The sequence below is a fragment of the Mauremys reevesii genome, linkage group 7 (assembly GCF_016161935.1).
Source record: "Mauremys reevesii isolate NIE-2019 linkage group 7, ASM1616193v1, whole genome shotgun sequence".
Taxonomy (NCBI): domain Eukaryota; kingdom Metazoa; phylum Chordata; order Testudines; family Geoemydidae; genus Mauremys; species Mauremys reevesii.
Genome location: NC_052629.1, coordinates 16,289,933 through 16,311,687, shown reverse-complemented (window position 1 = coordinate 16,311,687; position 21,755 = coordinate 16,289,933). Strand labels below are relative to the sequence as shown.

Genomic DNA, 21,755 nt, shown 5'->3' with positions numbered 1-21,755 from the left:
AGAGAATGAGTAAAGGAAATTTTAAGCAGAATAGTCAAGGAAAAATGAGATGTCTCAGACTGTGAAAGAGTCTCCCATTGGAGGCAGCAAAATCCCCATATCCTGAATCATTTAAATCAACACTGGATAAAGCACTGGAGAATATACAGTAGAATGTATTCCTGTGCTGGGGGGGGGGGAAGGGATGATGGCCAAATTCACTCCCAGCCACATCTGGGTAAGCCCGTTGACTTCAGTGGAATTGCACCAGTGCAAACGAGAACAGACATTTACTCAGGCACTTAATTTTAAACATGTCAGTAGTCCCAATGAAGTCAGTGAGACTACACACATGCTTAAAATTAAGCACATTCATAAGCGTTTGTAGGATTAGGGCCTAAAATGATTTTGCAAGGAAACCTCACCCACAGCTCTGTCACAAAAGAGAAATTAATTATGAATAAATAAATTGTGCTTATCCTAGAGCCCACAGAGATATCCCTCCTTTATTATTATTATTATTATCAGCATTATTGTACTCTTAGTACTTGTGTATAGCTGTATCCTTTCAGGCTGGCATTTCTTCTTTGAATAAGTGTTCTTGTCAGTTTCTTCAAATATATATGAAAAGACATTTCATGAAACAGAAGCAGCTGGGTTATTACTACACGAATTCTGCAGCCATTCCCAGGCTCATCCATCTTTCCCATCAGTCTTGTTACGTTTTGTCCTTTCAGTTTAACTAGTATCCTTGCAGAATTTCCAAGAAATGCTCTACTATGCTTGTGGGATTTTCTTCTTAAGAATATTTACTTAAATTCTTGCTCCCTGTCTAATCTTTCCGACAAAGCAATGTGGATTTTTAAATCCTTCAAGCAAAATCATTACAAAGATAATCCAGCATAGTGTAATCAAACTGCAGGGTTCTTTATTTTCCTAGACTTTTAATTTAATTTCGTATCCTGTGGTCTCTTTAAAAAAAATTAGGATATCATCTTTTTATTGTTTAGATCACATGCCTGTATGAAATGAAGAGTGGCTGGTTTTCTTCCCATTCACTGTTACACCACCTACAACACTGCTTAATTTTAAATGACTCTCGCAGGGGTAGGTCTCACTTTCATGAGCAGGAATTTTATCCTTAACTCCCATTGGCAGTAGTGGGTGTAAAGTCTCCTGCCCAGCAATGATAAAAGAGGCTCCATAGACTTTTATGGAGGAAAACAATTTCATCAAAGGGTTTGGTTTGGATTTTTTTTTAAAATGCATTCATGGGACCAGATGTTATCTGGCTTGGGCTTGCAAGAATTCCCATTCACTTCAGTGGAACTACACGTGCTTAAAGTTGGGCACGTGGTTAAGTACCTGGCTTTACGCCAGTCTAAATCAGGAGTAACTCCAATGAAGTTAAAGGAGTTACACTAGTGTACAAAGAGTGCGAGAAGAGAATCAGCTCCACATTCAGCTGGATAATGTTACCCCGAGTTGACAAACTAAATGCTGAGTCTGCAGTACATCCTAAAGAACAAATTCAAGCCCCATTCTGACTCCAGGATCTGCATGCTCCTATATTAGCAAGTCCAGTGCAGGCCTGGAGCCTCGAGTCTTCCATTAAAAACATCCTGCCCTCAGCACCTAGATGTTTTTTGTTGGTTAGCGTGAACAGGAGTTCATTGGTGGATCTCAACTATCATAGTAATTCATGGAGATAGATGATCTCTCAAACAGCTAAGCCTCAGCTCTTACAGGGCTTAAGATCACGACCAACACTTCATACTGCAGTCAGGAGCAAATAGACTAGATCAGTCTTTGGAGCAGCGGTGTAGCAATGCTTACCCCAGGGAGCATGTTAAGTAGATGAGCCATTATATTTTTCACTAGCTGTAGCTTCTGAGTGGCGTTCAACATGTATGAGCGCAGGGAAATAATGCAATTTCTAGGTGACACGAGCCTGGATCTGGATCAGACACAGACTGCTGTTCATTTTCTCTATTCTTGAGTTATCAGAGTGGCTGATCTCTCTCCCACAAGCACATGCACTGTAGTTAGGTTGGGGTACCGGTGGAATGATAAAACACAAATTCAGATGGGAAATAAGGTGCACATTTTTAAAAGTGAGGATAATTTACCATGGGAACAACATACCAAGGGTTGTGATAGTCTCTCCATCACTGGCAATTTTTAAATCAAGGCTGGATGCTTTTCTAAAAGATATGCTCTAGTTCAGAAGGAATTAATTCAGGGACATCCCATAGCCTCTGTTATGCAAGAGATTAGACTAGATGATCACAGTGGTCTCTTCTGGCTTTACAATCTATGAACAATGAGTAGGGCCCTACCAAATTCACCGGCCATGAAAAAACACGTCACGGACTGTGAAATCTGGTCTTTTGTGCTTTTACCCTATACTGTTCAGATTTCACAGGGGGAGACCAGCATTTCAAATTGGGGGTCCTGACCCAAAAGGGAGTTGCAGGGGGGGGGAGGTCACAAGGTTGTTTTGGGGGTGGGGGTCGCAGTATTGCCACTCTTACTTCTGCACTGCCTTCAGAGCTGGGTGGCTGGAGCGTGGCGGCTGCTGACCGAGGGCCCAGCTCTGCAGGCAGCAGTGCAGAAGTAAGGGTGGCAATACCATACCATGCCATCCTTACTTCTGCGCTGCTGCTGGCAGCAGCTCTGCCTTCAGAGCAGAGATCCTGGCCGGCAGCCACCACTCTCCAGCTATCCAGCTCTGAAGGCAGTGCAGAAGTAAGGGTGGCATAAAAAAAGCAACCTTGCGACCCCCCCTCCCCTGCAACACAGAAGTCAGGGTAGCAGTACCGCAATCCCCCCTACAATAACCTTGTGACCCTCCCCAACTCCTTTTTGGGTCAGGACCCCTACAATTACAAGACTGTGAAATTAAATAGCTGAAAGGATGAAAATTATTTTTTAAATCCTATGACTGTAAAATTTACCAAAACGGACCGTGAATTTGGTAGGGCCCTAACAATGAGTATGTGCCTATGGTCTCCGATGGATACGTACTCGGGGCAGCTCCCACTGCCATGGATACACTATTTTTAATGTGCTAGTTAGATCAAGAGCTAGTGTGAGTACATCTGTTTGCTTAATCTGGGAATCACACCCCCAACTCTGGGTGTTGACATACCCTCAGAAATCTTTAACCCAAATTCTTTACTCTAATACAGAAAAGCAAAATCCTACCACAAACCTTGTTGGCTTCCTGTAAATTCCATTTTGACTGATTTTTTTTTTTTAGTGAAGATAATTGACTATCTTTTCAGAACAGGACCATGTGAAGACACCAGTAAAGGCATTCTCTGCATAAGTAAAAGATTTATTATTTTCCATTTGAGGAAAATAATCCCATTGGGTTAATGGAGCAGATAAAAGTAGCTCTATTCAAGTCACTGTCGTTAATGTTTGCTCCAGAAATTCCCATATACATCAGGACTTAATAGCTTCCAATATATTATCAGGTTAATAACACGACAGACTATCACAATGTTAATAATTTTTACCAGGAAGGCAAACCAAACAAGCAGAGTGGCTATTAGGCCATAGTATGCTAATTATAAAGGCCAATTCCTAAGCCATGTCATATGTCAACAGATCAAGAAGAACACGGTCCTAACCTCTTTTTTAAAAAAAAGCCCAAATCCTACTCTCCTGGGCAGAACAGAACCTGAAATGCCAGAGGATTTGACATATCAAGGGCAAACTATACACCACAATAGACTGACTCAGTTAACAACAGATACATCCACAGGGGGCTGCGGGAAGTGGAGTGTAAGGCTGAGCAGCATCAGCGTTGTTCTGACTTGTACCAGGTGTCAGGCAGGCCTCTGCACACCCCCAATAGACAAGAAGTGGAAAACAAACTGAAAGTAGCTTAAAGCAAAGTTTGCCTCCTTCCCTGCTCCAAGAACAAGAACGGAATAACCAAGAATGAAGCCCCCTATGAATACTGTATCAATCTCATTTTATGTAATGGTTTTTGCTGTTACCCACAGGCTCTTTAGCATAATCTTTCTGGGAAGGCCAGAAAACTGATTTTTAATGGTTTTCCTGATTCATTTAAGTTGGATCATCATGAAAACAGCCTAAACTCTTGAGACAGATTTTTCAAGAAGAAATGGTTACATGCTTTAAAGTGAATTCTCTAGTTTTTAATCCTTTGTTTATTTAAAAGTAGACTGTCATTCATACTGATTTACTATATTTGAGGCAACAATTTCTATCGTGACTCCCAATTCCATTCTTGGAATGTATCTATGTCTTGGTCTCCACGGGAGACTCAAAAGAGTTGACCTATTTTGGCGTTATCATGTGTTGATTTCCTGTATTTTTATGGAAACAACTGACATCTTCCTTACAATAGGTTTATTTTTTGAAAAAAAAATATCACCTCTGACGGGCTGCAGAACATGAAATCAGATGCTGCACTCAGCTGTAATAGTTTATGAACCTTGCTAAAGTCAAATTACAATAATCATATGCATGTTAATGTTCCATTAGGAGATGAGTTACACGAGTCATTGCCACCAGATATAGTCTGTCACTACAGTGAATCTCTCTTTCTTTCTAAACAGGCTCTGTCCACTTCTATTGCCCTTTTTAAAATTCTTGTCCTACAGCTGAGTTCTCAGATACTGAATGTTTGTCATGTGTAAGACGAATTGCTAATCTATTACCAATGAGGACATGCTCTAATCTGTATTGGTATCTTCTGGAAAGGGAAGTTAAAAATATGGTAATTTGAGGACTGGCTCATTTCACATTTTTGTTTTTTATATGGTGACAGGGTGCACCCATTACAAAAACATTATGAGAGCCATAAAAATAGAGCATCCCATTTGGTTAGAGCCATCAAAGGACCTGCTTGGGTGGCATAAGTATATGTTTCTTTTAGTATCGCCGTCATCACTAAAAAGGAAAAAAAATCGTATTTGTGTTGTGTTTTTAGTGGGTTGTGCATTTTTCGTTTTGTTTTGTTTTTTGCTTTGATTGGGTTTTTGTGTAACCATTCTTCTGAAACCCAATATCGGAGAAAATTAATAGTTTCTCTTCCAAACTGGCCCTTCTTTAAAGCTAATTACCATGATGACCAATTCAGTTATTTCTAAAACTTTTTAACAAGTTTGTAAAGAACCTAGCAATATATTTTAGGATTATGTTGTCTAAAGAAAACTTCTGTGCATAAATGCAGTACCTTAAACCTTGTCTTTCAGGCTTTGAAACTGTCAAGCTTCAACTAAGTCTACACAATTATCGCTGTGTGTGTGTGTGTGTGTGTGTGTGTGTGTGTGTGTGTGTGTGTGTGTGTGTGTGTGTGTGTGTGTGTGTGTGTGTGTGTGTGTGTGTTATTTAATCAAATTGTTAGTACTATACATAAGATTTAGTCTTATCATTGGTCTGTATAGGACAAAGCACTCTTTGAAAGATAGTGGATTCCAGACTAGAACATGCCCTCTAGCAAATCCATCATTATTTTTAAACATGCAGTGTTATGGAACCATGACTGCCTGGATCAGTTTTACATCTTGTATTTCCTATGTAATTTATTGTTCTGATTATTGTTTTTATTCACTCTCCCTAATATTCTGTAACCACCACCTTTTTTATAATAAAAAAATCTTATTCAATACTGTTACAGCCAAACTTTGGCAGCAGGGTTGTTTGTCTATTCAGTATTGCCAACTTGTGTTTTCATTGTAAGTCTTGCAATATTCTGTTTTTTTTGAAAAGCCTCAATTCATGGAATCGTGCAATTATGTAAGAATCTCAGCATTCTCTCTCATTCCTTGCAAGTTCCTAGCTCTCATGATTGAGAACTTCCTGAAAACATGAACCCCAAAGGCTCAATACCCAAAGGCAAATAAAATAACCCTCAGCTGATTGCTTTTTTTAAAAAAAAAAATCTCATTTTTAATCTAATCTCATAATTTTTGGGGAGGTGGGATGAGGGGTGATTCAAGATTGTTAAGTACTGAACGTTGGTAATACTAATGTATCCAAATATCTTTTAAAAGTACCTATCCAAGCCCTGAAAAGGAGGACAAAAGTGTAATAATTTGCCCATTGCCTGCTCTCCATCACACAAGGTGTGTGACGTTTTAAACAGTTGAGACAAAGGCACTATCCAGATAATCAGATTTAACAAAAAATTCTTACTATGTTATTTATGGCACCTTAGAGTTATACAACTGGTATAGCTAGTACAATCTAATTTACTCTTCACTCTTTATACCAATTGTCTAAGGGGACTGAAATGAACAGAGAAAACAAAATTAATCTGATCTTGGTCATTCACTAGCACAAAGTAGCTTTCACCTTCAGCCAGGATATGAGGATGCTTTTATTTTTTTAAGAGACAGTTTTCAGGGATATTTAAGAAGAAACGTGAAAATATTTATATTAGGTTTTGTATATTTTTATCTTCAATAAAATCTGTGAATTTTGAGACTAAATCAACGAATGTACATATATCTTCTGATTTCCCCTTGCCACTATATACGTATGTTCAGAGGTGAAAGTAAGCAGGTATGGTCCGGTATGGTGTACCAGCCAGAGCTGGTACGCTGTGCTGGACTGGCTTCCCCAGGCTGGTGATTTAAAGGGCTCAGGGCTCCCCGCAGCGGCCAGAGCCCCTGGCCCTTTAAATACCCAAGGAGCCTTGCTGCCACTACCCTGGGGCTCTGGCAGTGGGGCTCAGGCAGTGATTTAAAGAGATGGGGCTCCCCACAGCAGTAGGAGCCTGGGCCCTTTAAATCACCGCCCGAGCCCAGCTGCCGGAACCCCTTTAAATTGCCCCTGAGCCACACCCCTGCTCAGGCCTCCAGCGTCCCGGTAAGCAGAGGCGAAAGTAAGCCGGTACGCCCCGGTACGCCGTAGCAGCAAGAGCCTGTGCGCTGTACTGGGGCAAATCGGCTTCCCCTGGCAGCAATTTAAAGGGCCTGGGGCTCCCAGCAGCGGCTGGAGCCCTGGGCCCTTTAAATTGCCGCAAGAGCCCTGCTGCCAGAGCCCTGGGGAAGCAGAGGGGCTCGGGCAGCGATATAAAGGGCCCGGGGCACCTGCCGCAGCTACCGCCCCAGGCCCTTTAAATCGTCCCCGGAGCCCTGAGGTAGCAGTGGCGGAGCTCCGGTAGCTATTTAAAGGATCCGGGGCTGCGGCAACCGCTACCGCCCCAGCCCTTAAAACAGCCGCCGGAGCCCCGCCGCCACCTCCCCAGGGCTCCGGGGACGATTTAAAGGGTCAGGGGCTCCAATAGCCACTACTGCCCCGGGCCCTTTAATTCATAGAATATTTGCCACCGGAGCACCGTCGCCGCTACCCCAGGGCTCCGGAAGCAGGGCTCTCGGTGGTAGCGGCAGCCGGAGCCCCCGGCCCTTTAAATCACCGCCCGAGCCCCCAGCTGCCGCTGCTACCCCGGGGCTTTCACCCCTGCCGGTAAGTCCTTTAACTTACTTTCACCCCTTCCTATGTTTAATATGAGCTTTCATTATAACCCTCTGGTTTGCATTTACAGGTTGGATATCTTCTTGATTGAGGTTTACTTAGATAGTTTCGAGTTGTTTTCATTTTGGTAAGGACTGTAGCATACGGTAGCGCTGCAATACTTGCACTGTGGAAAGAAAGCTCTTTCCCCCCACTATGTTCCCTTTTTGCAAGAGAATTTGACATCACAATCCATACTCCTATTTCCCAATTTCTTGTGACTCTTGTTATCCATACACAGTAAACTTCCTAGTGGTTCATGCAGTGTAGTTGTAGCCATGTTGGTCCCACATTACCTCACCTACCTTGTTTTCCTAATGTTTTGGCATGTTATATATATTTAGCGTGACCTATTCTGGGCCCAATCTGCCCACAATAGGAATTTTGCCTGAACAGGGAAATCAGGATTAGGCTCTTCATGGCAAACTCTGCTCACCTCCAAGCAAACTATGATTTTGCTACTTCAGGGCTTCTATCATAATAATGGAATTTGCCAGAGGAAAAGTTGCTTTTGTGCACATCATGGTTGAATGAGTGTTTAAACAAGTCAGTTTATCAACTACTTTGTCTGAGATCACGGAAATGGATGCATTATATCAAAACTGAAAGTAATATTCATTTCATTTACTTTAATGGACAAATATATAGGGGTATTCCCCTCCCCATTCTCTTTCATGATAAGTACTTAACCTGGGAGGGAGAGACAAGTATTAAAAAGAGCGAGATCTGTCCCTTAATGGTAGTCACCCTCTAGTCTATTTCCTTGCTGCTTTACAGTCATTGTTTTTTACCTATATCTTGTGTTTTTCAAACATCAAGGCCTCTTTGTTGTGCTTTTATCTTAAGTGTCTGGGCAAGTGTGTATTACATATCCTGATTTTCCAAAATCATGACATGACTGGATGACTACACTTGTTATTATTTAGCTATCTAGTTTATCTTCATATGCTCCTTACCCTTGGTGTCTGTTCTTTTTCATATTAATAAAAGATGGTCCAACATATCTGTTTTGTTCCTAATTACTTTTTCCTTTTAGTTGAACCTGATATAATTTCTACTGAAACCTCATAATTGTGTTACACAAACTACCAAGCTTTGTGTACTGAGAAAAGAAATATGAAAAAAATAAAATGAGAGTGAGAGAGAAACAAACCTTCACACTCAAACACACCATTTAAAACACAGATTTCTGAGTACAACTTATAACTCAATTAATCATTTACATGATTAATATTGCCTATAAAATCATGAACATTCTGCAAAAAGGTCAAATTTTTCTTGCGTTTATTCATTACTTGCAATTATTGAATTAAGGTTTTTTTGCGTGCAAATTGTTTATTCCATGACTTGCAATTTGAGCTGCGTTGTTCAGTTATGACTGGTCATATAAGTCACAGTGCATTGGTTCTGTTCATTGTTTGGATGAGTGCAATTCTTTATTATAACCATCAGGTTTCTGGCATGACTGTTTTATACAAACAATTTAAAGTTTGCCTTCCAGGTCAATTTCAGCTTAAAAATCCACTTTCCACTGATGGTTGTGCTCCTATAACAATCACAAAACGAGCTTGCATAAAGGGAGCACAAGCAAAGCCAAAGTAAATGTTCTAAAAACCAATATTTGCTGGAAAATATTTATCTAGCTCTACTTCCAAGTCTTTGACATAGTTCTCCTTACTGGATTTAGTGTTGCAGGCTTGTTGAAACCTTGATTTAAAACCATTTTGTAGCCTCGCCCTAGTACAGTGACTTTGGGCCTCATGCTCCCATTGAAATAAAAGGCAAAACTTTCATTGACTTCAGGGGGAGCAGAATAGGCCCCTTTGCTATAATGTTTTGCTTGTCAGAAAACGTCAAGCCATAGCCATTGATTGAACCTCACTATTTAGTTTAATTATTTTCTTCATTGCCATCTCTTTGAGCGACTCCCGGGCTGGTGGAGCTCCTGTCATTTTCAGAACGTCCCTATTGTTTCAGGGCAGTGTTGTTGCAGCCACGTTAGTGCCTTGAAAGCTTGGCTCTCTCACCAACAGAAGTTAGCCCAATAAAAGATATTACCTCACCTCCATCATCTCCCCCTATTGTTTCAGCTAATATAAACCTTCACTCTTGGTAAAACAGCAACCAGTAAAGGCCCGAATCCTGCCAATACCTATGCGTGTGCTTAACTGAACTGGAAGTACAGTTAAGAACATACACAAAAGAGTTTTCAGGAAAAGGGCCAAAGTTTTTGCAAATTCAATTTCAGATGCAATTACTCTTGAGTTATTTAAGTAATTTTTTTTTAAAGTCTTGGTACTCAGTACAAGCGGGTGTTTCATTCATCTACAATTGCTTCAGAGAACAGATTATTTTTAGGAATATTTTCCTTGTTGCAGTTTGTAATAACATCTTGAAAACCTCAAGACAATCTGTTATGCATCTCTTTCCTTTAGTATTGTGGGGTCATCCAGGCATACTAGGCTTTTATTTTTAACGACCCCCCGCCCCCCAATGCTATGAAGCATTTGCTTTAAAAATAAACAAAACCACCTCCAACAAATTTCACAAACTTTGCAGCCATGGAACAAAAGGCATATGGGTAAATTTGAGGGCTACAAACCTAGAAGTTTTACTGCACCTTTAGCTTTCAATTCCAGCTAATGGATTTGTTATACAAATTCTTTCAATATTACTGGAACTTCCTTGACGATCAAGGGTAGCAAAAGGCCATGCAGTATATAGCCATATTTAAAATTCTTGCAATACATCTAGGGTTGCCAATTTTGGTTGGATGTATTCTTGGAGATTTCATCACATAACAATCTTTAATTAAAGATTAACCTTTAATTCCTGGGGACTCCAGGCCAATCCTGGAGAGTTGGCAACCCAACTGATTCTCTGCAAATGACGCATAAACTGTATTTCTTAAGAACATTAATACTGGTGCTTTAAAGTATTACTAGAGATCTTAAATCTGAAAGAGCCTATACTGATGATGCCCAATCATATTCCAAGGGTACTGCAAAAAAAAGGACCCACAGCGAGCGAGTCTCAAAGCCTGGGTCAGCTGATTCGTGCTACAAGGCTACAAATGGCAACATAGATGTTCAACTCTGAGGGGAGATGGGACTCAGACCAGGTTCCAGCCTGAGCATCTACACTGCTATTTTTAGACCTGTAGCATGAGCCCTGTGAGACTGAGTCAATTGACCTGGGCTCCGAGACTTGCTTCCGTGGGTCCTTTATTTTTACTTATTGCCACGTAGACATATCCTAGGCCATACTATAAAAAACCCAGCAGAAAACAAGAATGCTCCAGTTTGAAGTCAGAAAAGAATAAGCCACTGATCTATAGCTAGTATTCTTTGAATATATATATCAATCACATATTTTATTCTGAGGATCTCACGGCTTTACTCTGTAGGTAAATCTCAAAATACCCTTCTGAGTTATATAAATGTTGTTATGCAAATCTGACTATTTTGTCTCAGGCGTTCATGTGCTAGTATAATGCTGGGTGTAATAGTTGAAATTATCTCATTTATTACACTAATATTCCTTTATTTGTGTTCCTGTAAGAAAATAGGAATTGCCAGACTGGATCAGACTTGAGATCCAATTCTGGGCCAGTGTCCTGTCTCTGGCAGGGGCCAGTACCAGTTGCTTCAGAGGAAAGTGCACGAAACCCTGCTGTTTATATCACATCTAGAACAGTTTTCTCTAGTAACTGTTTTCAGTATATTGAAGTTTAAGCAATGTTGGATCCACATATTATTTTAACCAATCAAAAATCAGGACTGCAATTCTTGCATGAAGTAATTCCATATTGGGGTTTCAGAGAAATTTTAACCTCTATGAGCAAAAAGTCCCTCCACGTGGACTTGTTTCCTTATAAATCACACCAACCCCGCTCTCATTCATCATGAAATGTTCTCTCTGCGTTGTATGCCTCTGTACATAATAAATCTCTGTTGAAATGGTTTCTGTGGAGAGGGGATCCCCAAGGTAAAATTGCTTCCTGGTTTAGGTACCAAAGTTTGGGGACAAATTGGACATAAGGAGAAGGAATGAAATAAGAAGCTTAAACTTTCATTCTTGAGCTGTTTGTCACTGAGATCTCCAGCTGGGTGCTGGTGGACTTCTGACAGTATGAACAAATAAATATCCTGTACGATCATCTCAGAAATCCCTTTCTGAGGCTTCCCAGGAAAATCTAATTCCTTAGCCCAATAAATAAAGGTTAACCACCCCTAACTCAATACGACTAAGAATAAATTAATCTGCAATAATCTAAAGCTTCACAAATTCACTTTATAAATAATATAGGGTCTGTTCCTCCAACGGAAGAAAGAGAGAGGAATATCAGAAGGAGATAGAAGCCTATGTCAGAACTGGCTCCACACTAAAGATTTTGCAGTATATTTACCGGAAATCTGAAATAGTCTCACAAAGAGGAATTAACTTTCTATCTCTCTACAGCAGTGGCACTCGGAATGGCCTGCTGCCTGCCTATACACATGTAGTGATCTCAAAAGTAATAATTTTGACTGCCAAGAGATTTGTTTCCCCAAGCCATGCAAGGTATAATAATTTTCAACCACCAGGTGGCTCCTCACAGATGTTTTCGCTAGTGTTCCCCCCTCCTTCCCCCCAGCTCTTAGCCATCAGTGGAATACAATGTCTTGCACACAGGTGTTCACACTATCCTTACCACACAGAAGAATTCTAATACCATCAGGATTAGACAGTGGAAGGAAGCTACCTCTACATTAAAACACTGGAGACCCATAAAAGTGATGTTTTCAAATTCAAAGGATCAAATGCGTTACTATCGAAGGGGTGCGGGGGACGGGACACCGCAAACAATGAAGACTGCTATTGTTGATGGAAACTTCCATCCCCCCCCCCCCCCAGGAAGAAAAAAAAGGGGGGGTGACCATTTGAAATAAGGATCAGATGTTTTTTCTAGTGAATGGAACCTTCCAAGGAGCGATTTAATTTCCACAAGTTTAACAGCTAAAAGATACCCTGCTGCATTATCTAATGAAAGTCCCGCTGAGATCCGTGCGTGCCATATAAACACAGGGCTGAGCCTGAGAATGGGAAAGATGTGCGAGATAATGAAGACATGGGAGTCATTATGTTTTTGGCAAGGGGTTCTTCATTCATCAAACGCAGTGAATGAAAATATTAAATACTGCAAGCCAGGTTAATGAGCTGTTCCGTTATGATCCTCTCAAGATGTGAGAGCTTCGCACAGGGTACCCTCTCAGCCAGGCTCAGTAGAAACCTGATCATTCAAACCAGAAAACCACTTCCCCCTCTGAAAACATGCTGTACACACCAGGGTGTTTTTTTTAAGAGTCATCTTCGGCAATGCAGCTAGCTCTGTAGTTCGCCCGGATATTTTTAACGTATATGTTGCGTTTTTAAAAGGATGAGCACCAATAATTTTTAGCGAGGGTTTTCTGTTAGCCTCTCTCCCCAACCCCCCCCCCTCCTTCAAGCATCAACCACCTCTCACAAATCTAACCAGATCTGCCTTTCAAACCAGAACGTTCAATAGCAGTTTCATACAATCATCTGTTGGTAACACAGCAAGCAAAGAAACAGCCGCCAGTTCAGCTATTCACACACAAAATCCCCTCCGAAACCGTGCATTATTTTGCAGATCGAGGTCCCTTTTCATATGCACCGTAGGAGCTAATTACATGTCACCTCGCTCCATTTGCATTTACTCGATTTTCCACATAAAACTGGATTAGGATTTAAAAAATTATTTAAAATGGATAGTTACCAGCAACATTATATCACCTGATAATGCCGAATAAGGCAACGGCAGTATTCTGCCAGTCACACCATACAGAATAAAAGGCTATTTGCATATTTGCTAACCCTTTTGAATGAATGCATCTGCAGCTGACCTTTAACAATAGACTCTGAGATAGCACAATCTGTGGGATCAGATTGGAGAGAAGCGGTGAATATTTTACCATTATAATCTCTGCGATCTCAAAAATATCCTCACACGGAACCTCCTCACAGCTAGAGATAAACATTCTTTTGTTTCAAATACGCATTTTAAACGCAGGTTCAACCACATGCAACCTCGAGAGGGAACAGGATCGGGATCAGCACGGGGTCTAAAAATCCCCAGTGTGCATTTCCCCCTTCCTCCGGCAATGCATTGCCCACCACTACCAAGAGGGTAAATGCGACAGGGATGCTCCATCTCCCTTGCTGTTTCTTTCTCTTACCTTCTCTGGCTTTCAGCAAGACCGTATTGGCAACAATATTTTCCAGCTCCATTGACAGTATCAGTCAGCGAAGGTAGCGGCACTGCAGCAGGATGTCAATTGCTAGAGGTGCTGCTGGTTCTCTGTAACGACTATCAGCCTCCTTTCTCTAGTGCATTATTCCTCCTTATTTCCCCCTCCTGGAGTTTCCTTTAAGAAAGTCACTGCTAGCTCTCCCCTCACTAATATTTTCTCCCCTCTCTATTGCTCTGCTACTCCATTCTCCTCCCCCCAGGCTCTCTCTGATGGTTTAATGTTTCAGATGCTGCTGCCTCCCTCCCTCCCCGGGGGTGTGGTACTATGAAGCTGGTTTCGCAGCAATGCGCAGGCGCCATCCTCAACAGCTGGTTCAATCCTCAACGCTACGGGGCCGGGAATGCTGGGATTTGTAGGCTGAGCGCCTGCTCTTGGTTTTGGCTTGCACCTTGAGGAGACCTCCATTATGTAAACCCAGAGGACGGGGAGTTGCCAGGGCCGTACAGGGGCTATGACACATTACATCTAACTGTTTTGGGAGGATACAAATGCAGCAGATCATCTGCATAACATAGGCAAGCAACCAACAGCCCAAGCAATTGAGGGGGTGGGGAGTATGTTTAATCCCCTGCAAAGTATTTCAGAGTTCCTGGAAGCAGGACACTAGTGGTTGCTCGTTGCTTTTCTGGTGGGGGAAAATGAGCGACAGAGGAGAGCGGTGGGGAAATCACCATTAACAGGAGACTTCCATCACCCAAGTTCAATGAAATGCTCGCATTACTTCGAAACCGCTGAAGCTTGGTGGAAGGCTGGGAGAGAGCCATGCCCCACGCGTCGTGCAAAAACGCTTCCACGCTCCCTGGGTTTGCACGAAGTTATGAATTTACTGCCGACGTCTGCGCAATGGAGATAAAGCCAGGCAGTCGTGTATTAGTCTTCTCATGTGTTTTCTTTACGGTATGCTGCGGGGGAGGTGGGGTGGGGAGAAAGATGCTTTGCGCACCATATACTGTTAACGATTGTTTCCAGAGACCCTTGCTGAGTTGCATAAACCGAGCCGCAAAGGACGCTTGGTTTCCTGTAGGTCTCACTTCTTCAGAGTTTACAGACCCACGAGCAACGCGATTCAAGCGGGTAGGGGTTGGGGGCAGGCGCTTCGTGCATTTCTCTGTTCTCAGTAGTGATTTATAACGCTACTTTACCAGCAGCAGCTGGGCTAGCTCCGCGGAGTTAATCAGCCACAGCCCCACTGCAGAGTTCAGCTTGTACTGGGGCGCCATCCAGTGGCTCCTGGTAGGCAGTGTCTAATGGAGGTAGAGTCACCAGGACACGAAGCGAAATCCTGTCTCCATTCCAAGCAATGGGAGTTTTGCCATTGACTTTATTAAGGCCAAGATTTCGCCTCCTCAGCTTAAAAAAGTCGCTCCCAGCGACTTGAACTGAAAGGAAGTGTGCTCAGCAACTGCAACAGTCAGGCCACCGTTTTTAAAACAAAAGTGTCCTTACCTGTATTATGAACAACTGCATTATTACTTACTTTATAGGACATGTGCTTACTGTGTGCCTTTTATAGCTAATGAAAACAGGCTGATCAATTTCACTTTTGGATTTGGGTAGTTTCATTTCAAGTTGGTTAGATGCTCATCTATCAGCATAGCCACAGAATAGTTAGTTTGCAAACTAGGGAATGTTTATCCAAACCCAAACATCTTTAAAAACAAACAAATCTTCCTAACCAGCAGTGGCTTTTTAAATGTTGTTGACATCTTAAAATTGTGGGTTAGGAAGCATAAGGAGATCTTGTCAGTCTGACTGCACTTTTTTCCTTCTTATACAGCCATCCCTAAATAACACCACTAACTTCAGTGGGAACCTTGCTTTCAGCTATGTTCATGTAAGACCATTAATTTCGAGGGGGGGGGTCATACATGTGTAACTGAAAGGAACATTTAGCCCAGGGGGAAATTTTCAAGACTAGACAACTTGAATCCTACCTCTATTCCTGTATTTGAATGTCTGCTATATAGAACAGGTGCCATCTATTAGCAGGATTCTGATTTTATTTACACCTCTGTGAATCGAGTAACTCCACAGAAGCCAAGGTAATGACAGCCACATAAACAAGATCAGACTCATTACATTCAATGAACCCCCTTCTTATCTGCATTAATTAAATCCTTGTGAAGCGACCCAGATTACAGTGCTCAGCATCTTCTTGCAAGTATGATATAATCACCATGTCTTCCTATCTTTGTGTGCATGCTGATTATACCCCAAGCTAAAGTTATATTCCTTTCTGACAGCCAGACAAAACTGTCTGGGGAAAAATGATACTCAGACCTCCTACTACATTGTGATTTCTGAACCTAGGGAAATGGCATTTTTTATCACAATATTAAATGCTCTTTTGCACATGATGTCAGCAGGGGCTGCTACTATACTGTCTTCCAAGTCATCTTAACATGTGAGCAAGTGCTCAGTTTGTGGGAGACATGCTATGTTTCGGTTAGTTATTTTTTGTGTCAGAGATGCAAGGTTCTGGAGCTAGAGTTGCTTCCTGGGAAGCAGGCATTGGTGTTGGACTAAGACTCCTGAAAGAGATTACCCCATATGCTGTTTGACCACCTCTGTCCGAGGTCTAATGTTTATGTGTAAGTAAAAGACATTTAGACTATAGCCAAATTCTACATCAAATTTTTCCATTACTGGGGGGATGATATATAAGACCCCAAACATCTGCTACCCCTCAACAGAGGGATGATGATGAGGTCAGAACAGGACATTGGTGTCAGAAGACAGGGCAACTATTTTAAATAACATTTTTCATATTCAAACAAATGAAATACAAGTGCAACCATTTTCTTTCCTTACCTCATGGTGCAGCTTCTTTCTTGAATTCATCCTATTCACCCTCCCCGCAACAGGATACTTGAGCAGAAGCAAGTTTACAATAAGCAGTCACTTGGAAGTAGGTCTTCCATAAGCTGAAGTGGTCATGTAAGCCCTGATCTTGCCAGATGATGTACAGTCCTATGCCCACACGTCAGTGAGGTAGGGGCAGGGGTTCACTTGTGAGGAACAGCTTGCAGGATTAGTGCCTTGGGCTCCCACCCCCTGAAGTTCTCACTGCAGCCCACAACATGCCAAACAACCTTAACTCCTGTTAATACTAATAGAAGGCATGTGCACTCAGCACTGTCCAAGAGCAGACTCTTAATCAATAGGAAATATTTTTTTCCTAGGAACTTGGGGCCTGCTCAGGCATCCATTGAAGTTGATGGAAATTTCACTCTTGCTTGTTGCAGAAGGCACCACAGACTGAACTTTTAGGACCAGATTTTCAAAATAGCGCAGCACCAACCATCAAACCCTTATTTAGGTGCCTAAATGAAAAGAAAGCTCTTTTGAAAACCTAGCCCCAGTTTGTGGATGCTGAGCACTTAAAAACAGACCTACATGCACCTGCTGAATCAAATATTGGTTTTGCCACTATATACCCAAGGAAGTTTCATTTCACACATGGCAGAAGAATCTAAAGCTGCTCTAGGGGATGGAGAGATGGATTGAGGGCTACCTACTTTGTGAATGTGTATTTTTATTGTACTTCATGGGGAAAAACACTGCAGCTTTCATCACATATGCAACAGATGCACCATCTTCTGAAGTCCTATCGCATGTGTTGTTTGCCCACACTTTGAGCTTGTTGGGGAAGTGAATGCTGAGGTCATCTTCACATTCCTGGTAATTGAAATGCTTAGCCCACCTATTGCTGTTAAAAATAATGGGGAGGGGGGTTTTAAATGATGAAAAAAGATGCCTAGGGTGATGGTTTTTAGTCATTGTACAAAAAATAAAATGGAGACAACCCCTTCTAATTAAAACGTTTTTAAATAATGCAGCTCAGTGCAATGCTTTGGTGCTTGATAGAGTTACATTCATCACTTTTTAAAAAAAGTGTCCTGTAGGCTTTCCCCTCCATCCTCTTTCCTACATTAGTCTACTAGGCTCCACTTCCACCATCAAGTCCCCAGTGGGGCTCTGCATGGGCACAAGAAAGTCTGTCCTTCAGATCTATCTCCACAGTGGAAGTGCAAGAGTGAGCCTGCAGCAATCTAATGGCAGGAAGAGGCCTCTGGCTCTGTGGACGGGCCCCTGCATCTGTGCAGAGCTTGTTACTATACGGGGGCCTTACGTTGTAAGCTCTTGTAGCAAGGACTTTCTTCATCTTTGTGCCTTCTCAGCAAAGTCATAGACAATTAAATTACAAACAATAGTAGCAAAGGGCACCCAGAAACAGATATCTTCCATCCTGTGTTAAATGGACCATGTACAGAGAGGAGGGGGTAGTTCAGTTTCCCTGTTTTCTACTAAGGTGAGGAAAGTGCTCACACAAAACAGGTCAGTGTTAAGATATAATCACTCTTGGAGCTGGGGGTACGATTCCAGGCTCATTGAGCTAGTGTGCTAAAAACAGCACAAGCAGCAAGATAGGCTAGCTGCCCTGAATACATACACTCTGAGACCCTAGGCATTCACTCAAGGCACCTAGCTCGCACCACCATGTCTACACTTTAATGTTAGCATACAAGCTGGATGAGTACTAGTTGTCTCCTCAAGCTGGGAATCATACCCCAGCTCAGTGTAGACATACCCTCAAGCTCACAGGCAATTGCATAGTGCATGCAGTCATCCTGCACTGATGGACAATGCCACATTCTACAGCTATATTTCGAAAGTATACTTCTCTCCTCACCCTCCCTCCTGGCTACGGAAAGATCTCCTTGCAGAGAGACGAGGTGGGTAAACTTTAGTAATATCTTTTATTGGACCAGGTTCTGTTGGTGAGGTACAAGTTTCAAGCCACACAGACCTGAAGACCTCTGTATAGCTCAAAAGTTTCTCTCTATCACCAGCAGAAGCTGGTCCAATAAAAGATATTGCCTCACCCAGCTGGTCTCTCTAATATCCTGGGATCAAAACAGCTGTAACACTGCAATCCTTGCAGAGAGGCAACCACAAAGCACCTCTCTATAGTTCACCTCCACAGAGCTGGGGGGAGGGTGGAAGAGGTTCTTTTTTAAAAGGTTACCATGTGTTACCCAATCATCCAACTGAGGAATCCCTATGAAGCCATGCATTCCCTCTTGGAGTAGCCAGGTTATTGAGGAAGTATCAAGTATCAAGCACAGTTTGGATTATTTCACCCATTAGTCTCTGCTAGGGAGGGAAGTAGACACAAGTGTAGTATCTTCTTTTCATAATAGCATTGCTGAGAGGAGGTGGGCAAAATGCACGGCCTTAAATGGGGATAGATCTGGAGGATCCAGGTTGAATCTAGGCTCCAATGCCTTTCCAGAGAGGTACCCTGTCCCACAGCAGCATGGCTAGCTCAGTGGCCAACCTCTCAGTGATCCCCCTGCTATGCAGTTTTCTCCCCTCCTCCACACATCTAAAGGAGAAAGTTGGGGGAACCCAGTAGAAACCAAGGATTAGATGCCAACACTGTTCTGAGCAGCATTCACTGTTGAGGAGATTTTCATCTGAAAATCCCTGGTTCTGTTCCCAGCTAGGGGAGGACACTGCCTAGAGTAATCTAATCATTCTGCTCCCCTTCTGTTACTGCTCTGAAATCCCATGCCTCAAGTGCATGTGTTACATTGCCCTGGAATTCCAGTTCATGCAGATAGATTAGGAGGCAGGAGGAGAACGGGTGTCAAGGCTCCACTTCTTCCTTTGTCAATTATCTGCCTACTTCCATGAACTGAGGCCTGATTCTTCTCACAAGTGTGGTAGAGGATCAGGCCCCTAGCACAACTGTGCTTCCCTTTGTAGCAAGGAAATGGGGGCAGGAGGAAGAGAGTAGCCTAATGTTTGTGGGGGGGGGGGGGGATATTGAAGCTCAGATGAATAAAGGTATAAATAAAGGAGATCTATTTAAACTCTTACAAATTAAGGTATTTTTCATTTAAAGCAGCTCAGAAAAGCCTCACACATCCCCTTAAAACCTTTAAGGACTGCTGGACATCAGGAAAAGCAGGGCTGGCAGCCCTTTCGTTTATAGGAAAACAGGGGTTTATAAATAAAATGCTGACAGCCTGAACTATAAAGGCACAAATGCATCACTGTAACAATAAAAGGAGGGCAGCTAAGCAGAGCGCTATGAGCCATTATAACAGATGAGTCATCAGCAGGGTGGGCTCACAGATCTAGAGCCATGAATGCTGCAGCAACACCCAACTTTAGCCTGCCTCTAGAGCAGCAGCCTCCTGGCCTGAGGACTGTACATTGAAAGTGTCAGGATAAGGCACCATTCTTACCAGGTGCCTTTGCCTATGTTATCTGGAGGAAACATCTCTCTCTCTCTGAAGTCCATTCATCATCATCTCTAAGCTGGCCTATGTTTGAAAGTGAGTTAGGTCCAGCCCCGCAAATTGCTGAATCCCGCACCCCCCCATGAGCTCCCACTGATGTTCCATGGCAGTAGGTTGAAACCGGGCCCACCCGGGGGGGCAATTTGCCCCAGGCCCTGCAGGGATTCCCACGAGAGTTTTTTGGGGCCCCTGGAGCAGGGTCCTTCACTCACTCCAGGGGCCCCAGAAAACTCTCACGGGGCCCGGGCCCTTGGAGCTTCTTCTACTCTGGGTCTTCGGTGGCAATTCGGCTGCGGGGAGCCCCACCGTGGGTCTTTGGGGCACTTCGGCGGTGGGTCCCAGAGCGGAAGGACCCCCTGCCGCCAAATTACCGCCAAAGCGGGGCCCCCCCACTGCCGAAGACCCCAGGCCCCTGAATCCTCTGGGCGGCCCTGGTTGAGACTAGGCTGGCCTATGCAACAGCCTTTGCAGACAGTGTACCATATAATGTTTACAGAGTCCTTTGCATAAGGAGAGAGGCTGCCACATAGCAACAGCACTGGGGTGATGCAGCACATCCTCAACATGAATGACTGCCAACCCATCTCTTTGTTTTGGTTTACATCTATGAAATATGGAATTTGCAGGTCCCTGTAACTTCTCCCACGGTTTCTAAATCCCTTGTGTGATCATGTTGTCTTGAAGCAGAGAAGTGACTAATAGCAATTTAAGTACTTTGAGTGCACTGACTGTCAAGAAGACAGCCAGAAGGAAACAAAAATAAAAATGGAGTTGTTATTCAGAAAGTGGCTGCATCAGAATCAGCAAGAAGTCAGACGTTAGCTTCACCACGGCAGTGGGAGATGGGAAGGGGGGGGAAAAAGAGCCCTTGCCCCTGTCCCTTTCTCTTCCTTTCAGGATCTATCAAATTTGGAGTGTGGAAATAGTTTGTTCACTGGTAGTGATCCTTTCAGATGCTAAGGTGCTTTAAACCCTCAACTCTCACAGAATCATATAGCGATTTTCATCAAGAGATCTTGAAGTGCTTTACAAAAGGAGGCAAGTATCATTCTGTGCCTCCATTTCCCCATCTATAAAATGGAGATAAAGGGTAGATATTTGCTAATGGTCACCTAGCAGGCTAGTAGCAGAGCCCAAGTCCCAGTCCAGTGCCCACTACATCACTTGGCTCAGCATCTTGTCTGATTAGGCCCAAATGCCTGATCCAAAGTCCCTTGCAGACAGTCAATGGGAAGTCTCCCCTTGACTTAAGTGGGGTTTCTATCAGGCTCGAAGGCCTCAGTCCAGCAATTTGTTAATATGTAGCTGGACTACCATGCCCACTGAAGTTAGTGAGGCTCTACCTGGGGCCAGTAGTCTGCCTACCCACGATCAGTTGTGGGACGTTCTGACCAGAGAACTGTTTCTCAGATGTTTCTCTTTCTCCTAGGATTTCAGATGTCAACCACATCATGTACCCTGGTGTCAAACTTGCAAAGTGAAGCACAAGAGCTGAAAGCCAGCAGAACAGTAATCAAGGCCACAGTTGGAAAAAAAAATATGGAGCTTTAAATACCTTAATTTTAGTACCTTTTTACCAGCAAATATTGATTTAAATCAGAACCTTGGATTAGAGGCAATAAAAATAATGTAAAACCTTTTAAATATACTG

The 21,755-nt window shown here is 42.8% G+C and overlaps 1 protein-coding gene across 2 annotated transcripts in view; it reads right to left on the bottom strand.

The window, feature by feature from the left end:
- Positions 1-14,890, bottom strand: part of GRK5 (G protein-coupled receptor kinase 5) — a 228,489-nt gene extending 213,599 nt beyond the window's left edge. For both annotated transcript variants that reach the window (XM_039547923.1, XM_039547921.1), the window contains exon 1: positions 13,719-14,890. In XM_039547923.1, coding sequence (XP_039403857.1) covers positions 13,719-13,770 — 52 coding nt within the window. In that variant the 5' untranslated portion in view covers positions 13,771-14,890. The remainder of the gene's footprint in view (positions 1-13,718) is intronic.
- Positions 14,891-21,755: the final 6,865 nt, after the last annotated feature.